General features: G+C 35.9%; 1 protein-coding gene across 2 annotated transcripts; it reads left to right on the top strand.

Moving 5' to 3' along the window:
* Positions 1–184: 184 nt before the first annotated feature.
* Positions 185–8,679, top strand: plekha2 (pleckstrin homology domain containing A2). 2 transcript variants are annotated; one of them, XM_067393521.1, is made up of 12 exons: positions 185–462; positions 978–1,139; positions 1,305–1,361; positions 1,445–1,493; positions 1,565–1,662; positions 3,967–4,098; positions 4,181–4,300; positions 4,477–4,545; positions 4,634–4,704; positions 5,173–5,236; positions 5,760–5,837; positions 6,837–8,679. In XM_067393521.1, exons 2-12 carry the CDS (start codon positions 999–1,001, stop codon positions 7,122–7,124), a joined length of 1,167 nt encoding a protein of 388 aa, XP_067249622.1. In that variant the 5' UTR covers positions 185–462; positions 978–998; the 3' UTR covers positions 7,125–8,679. The 2 variants fall into 2 exon arrangements, with proteins under 2 accessions (XP_067249622.1, XP_067249621.1); XM_067393520.1 differs by having other exon boundaries at positions 190–447.
* Positions 8,680–8,691: the final 12 nt, after the last annotated feature.

Below are 8,691 nucleotides of genomic sequence, written 5' to 3'. Positions count from 1 at the left end.
CGGGTCAGTCAGATAATTACGCGGTCTGACCAAACTGTAATCTAGCTTTATAATTACTGGAACGTTTAAAAACCTATTAAATGCACTTGCTAAACTGTAAAAACGTGAACTTAAAAAGAACAATGTATTGTTTCGCACGCCCTCTGTTAAACGCTTGCCCATTGCGTCGTTTCTGACACGGCGTCTGCTGGGTTCCGCTTTCCGCATGTGAAAAAAATAAAGATCCACTACCGGATGCGTTTAGTTTTGGTTTAACTCAACTTGCTGTCAACCCGGAAAGAGGCTGCGCTAGAAGCAGAGGGCTCGGCTTTCCGCGCGGAGCTTTCATCAGTTTTCGCGTATAAATGAGCGCGCATTGTGCTTGTATTGTGTTCTAAGTGCGCGCTGAACAATACATACACAGCGGAACGCGGATGAGTCACGAGCCTTTGGGATTCTGGAAGTGAAGTAAGTTGATATTAGGTGTGGCAGTTATGCGCAATACCGACTTCCTCTCCTTGATCTCATACTCGTAATACAGTTTTCCATTGGGAGTTCATGAGAACCTGGTCCAGGTGAAGCACACCTGAATCCACCTGTCATGAACACTCTGAAAACCTGTTTTTGTTCTGCCTATGTTGGATTATCAGGAATCCCACGTTCATGGAAAGTCCTGTAAACTTTTATAGTCATTCATTTTTCTAGCTATGCTTAGCTCTACAATTTTTATTTGCTAAAATTACTCTAAGTGCAGTCTCGGTAAAAAGATTAAAAGACTACTAGATTTCTTGGCTAGTAATCACACTGAAAAAAAAAATAAAATCATTGTTCAAAAGGTGTGGGAACCCTGATTCTAGTATTGAGAGAGTAAAGATAAAAATATCCATAATGATCTTTAATGAGTAGTGATGGATACTGGTTTATTATTATTATTATTATTAGGCTATTTTTTGTAAATATTGTGTGAAATGCATATATAGGGATTATCTCTTTTGCAGTCATTTTTGTAGATCTGGGACATGCCTTACCTGGACAGACAAAACCGGACCTGTGGATTCCTGGATATTGAGGAAAAAGAGAACAGTGATAGGTTTTGGCGCCGTTATTTTATCTTGGATACTCATGAGAATTTTCTCTTATGGTATATGGACAATCCACAGGTATTGCTCTTTGTGTTTTATTGCATCTTTAATAAACAGAAGTTTTACATTATGGCATTACAGAGGATCTTCTTATTTACCTACACTCTAAACCTCAAATTTGCATCCTTAAAACTGTAATCCTGTTTTTGCATAACTATTTTTGCCTGTTTCCTTTAAAAACAGAACCTACCTGTGGGAACAGAGGCTGTTGGAAGTTTGCGACTCAGTTACATTTCAAAGGTATGGTATTTTACCGTAATATAAAAAGAAATATAAGTCTCTTTTGTTATTATTTATTTAAATTTGATTTCAATTGTTTGTAGGTTAACGAAGCTTCAGTAAAACAGAAACCAAAGGCAGAGTTCTGCTTTGGTAAGTACATTATATTTTTTGTTAGTAATTCACAGTATCAATCACTAACCATTGTTTTTTTCCCCTTCCAGTAATAAATGCATTGTCTAGACGGTACTTTCTGCAGGCTAATGATGCTGGGGACTTGAAGGACTGGGTCATTGCTCTGAATAATGCCACCAAAATTACAGTATGTCAAGCTTTTTGTATACTCACTTCACTTCTGTCATTGGAGGGGGAGGGGGTATTCTTCATCATGTCTCATTTATATAGTCTAAGAAAAGTGACAACCCTGGACTTTAGTTAGAGATGGAAGATGAGATTATACATGGTTTAATGCAAAGTCTATATTTGTTTGGCCAGTTTGATTTGAATGAGCTTTATGCATAAATATTAAAGAGGACCCATAATGCCATTTCTAATACTGCCAGTCTTGATTTTGTTTTTGGGGTCTACTAGAATAGGTTTTCATCCTTGAATTTTCAAAAAACACATTATTTTTCATATATTTTACATTTTTGCAGCACCTCTCTTCCCAGTCTGTCACTAACGCTCTGTTTAGTTCCTGTCTCTATGAAGCCCCTCCTTCTGAAAAGCACAGTGTGCTCTGATTGGTTGGCTGGATCAGTGCGTTACGATTGGTCAACTGCTTTGCGCGTGTTTCATAAATGCCACGCCCCTTAAAGGTACAATATGTAAAATTTTTGCAGTAAAATATCCAAAAACCACTAGGCTAGTGTTATATATTTTGTCCAGCTGATTACTAACAATATCTCTAATGTTTTCAACTACTTGTAAATCATGAGAAAATTCCCAATCTAAACAGTGACACGGGGCAGTGCAGTCGCCTGTCAATGACGTCAGTTACCTTTGTTACCGTCTTTACTGACGTAGAAACCACATGACAACAGTGCCGTGGACAAATGCGGAAGTAGAGTCTAGCGTCCATCAAACCACTAGTTTTCTTCCATCAGTTCCTTATTTACGTCTTGCACGTTTTATGGTGGATTGTGTTACTTATTTATGGAACATAATTACTGTTTACCATCTGCCGCTGGTTCTGTCGACAAGGACAGCTCCCGTAAACTCATGACCGGAAAAGCGGAAGCGGCGCCGGCGACTGTGTCATAATAAAAGTCCCGCTGCTCATGAGGCGTGTGTTGATCAATCGCTCCAGCTCCTCGTTCAGCTCCCGCAACACTCGCTCCTGCTCTGCTTCATACTACAGTAACGTTAATAATCGCATCCTCGAACATCAGTTCTTCCAGACTCCAATCCCTATTCTTTTGCACCATCCGTTTAGATGGAAACCACATGTCCCAAGTTTCTGCTCTAAAACTTGGCGTCATCAAACTACGCCTTTGTTTTGAATAGGCTTCTAGCGACCTCTAGCGGAAAAAAATATCACAAATTGTACCTTTAACATAACTGTGAGTTTCAGCACACTACTAATGCAGCTCAACCAGGCCACACCCCTTTTTGTGTATGCCTTGGGTGGGAATTATTTAAAGCTGCAGTCTGTAACTTTTTTTTTTTGGTTCCAAATTATCCAAAATAAATTTTTGAACAAGTACATAACCAGCCAGTATTCAAAACTATCTTCTTACCTTAGATCGATTCACAACGGTAAGCTTGTAATAATGTTTTATAATTCGTATGGTACTGGTAGGTTTCCGCAGAAAATTAGAGCATTACTTCACGTCTGTTTACATAAAGGAGTCCCAGCTAGTAGGCTATATCGCATGTAAGGCGGATCAGGTATAGCCTTTTCTCACAGCAGCTGCAATAATTAAACTTATAATTTTGATGGCGGATTGTAATCCAAAAAGGTCCAAATGACAATCATCAGTGACAACTGGAGATTCACCCATAGTCAAAAGCAAAAAACTTGCAGATTGCTCAGCGGCTACAGAAAATAAAATCTACAGGTAACGCTAATACACAATAAATACACATAGTCACGCAATGCTGATGTTGTTAACATCAACAATTTGAGTATAACAATAATTATAATTTGCATGGTTTGACATGATCTGAGCTAAGCGGTCGTTAGATTTAATCACCATTGGCAGCACGATTTATTGTAATGTTTTTTTTTCTCACACAAACGTGTGAAAATTCTTATTTTGGTCATACTTCCAAGATGTAGAGTCTGTGTTTCCGAAGTACAGTATCCACACCGAAGTGGTGACTAACAGCAAACATTAAATTCATCCGCGCTGAGGAGCCGCTCCGATGCACAACCAACGTAAAGATGATAATTCCGCAAATAACAGCAATTGCAGGTTTCAAACAGAGATGGCGACAAAGAGGCAAAACTTACACACTGCATCTTTAAATTAGCAATTTTGTGATGTGTATGTTTGGGAGTTCAGAAACAGTGCTTACTCATATAGAGAATAACTCCCTTTGGAGTGACTTTGTGCTTTGTAACTTTGTAAAATGTAAAAAAGCCTAATAGGTCCTGTTTAATCAGTAAATATCTTTTTTTAAGGTTCCAAAAGTATCACCGGTGGCCCAAAGCTCTGATGTCACGAATGTTTCAAACCCAAGTCAGTCAACATCTCGACAGGCGTATAAAACAGAAATTGTCGGAGGTGTGGTTGTGCACACACCAGTCCAACAGGTATTTCTGTGTTCTTCTTTATTCATGTTTTTACTTTAGTTGAAAGGAAAATATATGAACCTAAATCTGTTATGTTCCTCAGAGCGATTGTAATGATGATGTCTTCACGAGTGAACCTGGGTCACATGTCACTTTAAGAAGATGCCAGAGTGTGCGTCCAAATGTCGTGAGGTCTGGCTACTGTGTCAAGCAAGGCAATGTGGTAAGACCAGTGTCTTGTGATTTTGGGTAATCAGTATTTGCTTATGCAGTTCATTTTTCTGATAAATGTAATATTTTGTACAATATGTCCAATGAAAAATCAGGGCCCTGCAAAACTAGAAACAGGGCTTTAAGTTCATTTTGACATCACCACCCTTGAATCAAATGTTCTTTCAGAGGAAAAGCTGGAAGAGGAGGTTTTTTATTTTAGATGGCCAAACTGTGAGCTACTATAAATCTGAAATGGTGAGACGCTGGAATGGAAACTCTTTAACAGAATGCAAGTGGTTTATATTTATATCATGAACAGATATGTAAACTTGTCTCTTTTTAGGATAAGGAACCGTTGCGCAGTATTCGATTGCGGGATGTGCTGAAAGTTAATGAGTGTCTTGTGAAATCAGGGTGAGAATTTTTTTTTATTTGGTTGTGGGAGGTGGGGTTTCTTGTTGGTTTTGGTTACAAACCAACAAGTTGTTCGCATTTCTGTCATTTCTGTACTGGAGTTTTCAAGCTTTAAAAGGGTGTACATATATATAGTTTGGGGTCGGAAAGATTTTTTGATGTTTTTGAGACAGTTAATGGTTTATTTGAATATATTTTAAAATATAATTTATTCCTGTGATGCAAAACTGAATTTTAAGCATTATTACTCCAGTCTTCAGTGTCACATGATCTTTCAGAAATCATTCTGATATGCTGATTTGATTCTCAAGAAATATTTCTTATTATTATTAATGTTGAAATTAATGTATATATATATTTTTTGTAACATGCATGTCTTTACTGTGACTTTCGATCAATTTAATGTATCCTTGCTTGATTAAAATATGTAATTTTTTTGTCATTTATTAATTGTGTTGTTTGTTGTAGGGATCTGCTGTCTCGTGATAACCTTTTTGAAATCATCACAAGTACCAGAACCTTCTACATCCAGGTAATTCTAGGCTAAATTGATTTGATAATAATGATCCAGGTTTAAGTGATAAAAGGTATTGAAAAAAAAATCAAGTTTGTGTAGGTAGACCTTATAATGAGAACATGGTTCATCTCATTGACTAGCATCCAAATCTGCAGCTGTGTGTGAATGTATTTTAAGATGAACTGTTTTTTGAATCGTCTCTGCATAAATGCTCTGCCACTCAAGCGAAACATAAATAACTCATTATAAATGCTTTTCAAGTATATGACAGGTGTTTATGTGGCTACTGTACTGCTGAGGGAATGTTGTAAATGCAAATGGGCTTATGAAGATCTTTAATCCTTTAATCCAAAATTTTAAATAAAAAAAAATGCAATAAAGTGAAATAAAATAAGTTTTTTTTTATATATATATATATATATATATATATATATATATATATATATATATATATATATATATATATAGATATATATATAATAAAGAAACTAAAACATCTTGTCAACCTAACCTGCTCATGTTCTGTGTGTACATGCAGACAGACACTCCAGAAGACATGAAGGGCTGGATCAAGGATATTTCCTCAAAAATTGAAGACTTTAGAGGGCCATCTAAGGTAAAAATCTTCTTAAAGTGTTTAAAAAAAAAACACTTTATCATCTGATATTAAAATCTAAAATCAGGTGATATGGATTAGATCACAGTCATCATTGACGTCACTGATCTTGATCTTTTATATTGAACAAGCAAGACAGTTACAGAAAATCTTTAATTCCCATCATTGGATCAGTTTATGGATTTAGTATTAATTAATTAATTTTGTTTTATTTTTTATTTTGAATAAATGTTATGAATCGTAAACACTTTATTACTAGAAAAAAAAAAAGAAAAATTAACCCATCAACCATGAAAGTATTATGCAGTCATTTAGGACATTTCTCCGTATATTGAACATTTTTAGCATAAAGTGTTCTTTAAAATTAAGTCAAAAACCCTGTAATAACTAGAAATTGTAATTATTAAATCAGATATTAATACTATATGTCACACTGGACCACAAAACCAGTCATAAGTCACTGGGGTATATTTGTAGCAATATAGCCAAGAATGCATTGTATGGATCAAAATTATTGCCAAAAATCATTAGGATATTAAGTAAAGATCATATAACATGAAGATATTTTGTACATTTCCTACTGTAACTATATCAAAAATGTATTTTTGTAAGTAATATGCATTGCTAAGGACTTCATTTGGACAACTTTAAAGACGATTTTCTCAGATTCCAGATTTTCAAATAGTTGTATCTCATCCAAAAATTGTCCTATTGTCATTACAAACCATACATCAATGGAAAGCTTATTTATTCAACTTTTCAGATGTTGTATAAATCTCAATTTCACAAAATTGACCCTTATGACTGGTTCTGTGGTCCCTGGTCACATGTATTTTATCACCATCCAATGTAAAACGCCTTAACATCAGACCAGCTTCTACAAAATTAACAATTCTAGCTTCATTTTGTCAAATAGTTTTTCAGTTCTCTCCAAAAAATTTGAACCTTAGAACATTCCTAAAAAAATACATGAGCATGTTGTCTTCTCTTGATTGACAGTTCCGCTCTTCCAGCAAAGTCTTTTCTACGCAGAAGAAGCCTCAGCTTACGAAGTGCTGCTCCACTGTAGATTCGTGGCAACCGTGGACCCCGGTGCCCGATCAGGAGAAGCATTTGATGGAAGAGGGTCAAAGAGAAGGGCCGTACAGCTCTCTCCCCTCACTCTCGCACACAGGCCACCCCTCTCAGTCTACGGCTCGACAGCGACACCATTCCCAGCCTCAATTCACTCCCAGCGACACAGACTTTTCTCACAGTCTTGACCATATCCGCACCACTGACGTTTAGTTGCTTTAATGGATACTGCTGGCCAGCACATGGATAGTGTTATGATTTCAGCCCTTTGTTGTAGAGCTGCACGATTCTGGATAAACTGAGAATCAGGATTGTTTTGTTTCAAATATCAAGATTACAATTCTCCAATGATTCAGAATAGACAACGAAACAAAATAACTTGATTAACTATAAGTTCTGACAAAATGTTAATTGCTGCAATCTATTTAAAAATATTTAATTGAATGAATGATTCAATGACTCACTCATAAAGACTTCACTTGTTTCATTACTGGATGAATCTGTGTTTTCTAAATGAATTTCTTGAATGAATGATTCAATGACTGACATTTTTAACAGTCACTTGTCGCCACCTTCTGGTGAAACGACGTAATTGATGCAATCTTTATTTGAAGCATCAAGTTACTTTTAAATGGTGATTGTGATTGCTACCATAGACATTAGCGTTTATATCCGAACTATAAACTTTTATCCCAGTACTTCAGTGAAAATTTGAATTATTGTAACACAGAAATAATGATACTGTGTGGTTGAAAACACTGACAGATGACGGCTGCAGCGTGAACACAGATTTGAATGTTCGATGTGATCGTAGGCCTACTTGGAGATTCGTTGTCATTTAGGAATAAGATCGTGTGGGTGTATGAATCGAAATTGCGATCTTTTAACGATTAATCGTGCAGCTCTACTTTGTTGCTTTTGTTGTTCAGTGGTGCATACAAGTGCTTCAGTCATTGCAATGCTGCTCACCCACTATAAACGAATAGCTCACCCAAAAATGACAGTTCTGTCATTATTTACTCACCCTCATGTCAAGTTCCAACAAGCAATGTATGGCAAGAATTGTGTAACAGTTCTTCAAGAAATTTAATTTTGTGTTCTTCAGAAAAACAATAACATTCTTTTGGAACAGCATGAAGATGAAAATTGAATGACAGAATTGTCATTTGGGTGAGCAATTCCTTTAAAAGAATGTGTCTTATTGTAGGAAATCAGGAAGGATCAGCTGGTGAAAATGTGTTACATTTCATTATTGAATTTCAGCAAAATGTCTTTATTTTCACACTGCTATGAGCACATTTGCTTTTTTTGATTAGGATCTTGATTTATCTCTTCTTCGTTTTACATCATAAGTTTGTTTTAAATAAGAAATAGGTCTATTTACATTTCTGGATCCAAAATCCTAGATTTTCAATGTGGTCTCAAACTTTTTGACTCACTTGTACACTTGAAAGCGTTGTTGGTTGGCTATGTCTTGTAGACTTCCGTCAAGTTACCTGAACTTATTTTGAAGACATTTCTGTTGTATTATCACTGATGAAGCCGCTTGAAGGATTGGGGAAACTGACTAGACATTTTGTTGTGAAAATTTCATACTGATTGCTTTGAAATGCCTGAAAATGCTCATACAATTATTTTGTTGTTGTTGTCTATGAATGGTACTAATGTCTAGGTAATGTTTCTGTTGCTCAAAACACATTTTATATGCGTCTTTGCTTGATATGCTTTGCACATGAAATAAACCAGCTTGTGAAGGAATGAAAAATTTGCCAAAAGCTTG

This window comes from Chanodichthys erythropterus, chromosome 9 (genome assembly GCF_024489055.1).
Source record: "Chanodichthys erythropterus isolate Z2021 chromosome 9, ASM2448905v1, whole genome shotgun sequence".
In the NCBI taxonomy this organism is placed as follows: Eukaryota; Metazoa; Chordata; class Actinopteri; order Cypriniformes; family Xenocyprididae; genus Chanodichthys; species Chanodichthys erythropterus.
The sequence above is the reverse complement of the archived record's forward strand: the minus strand, read 5'-3'. Positions and strand labels throughout refer to the sequence as shown.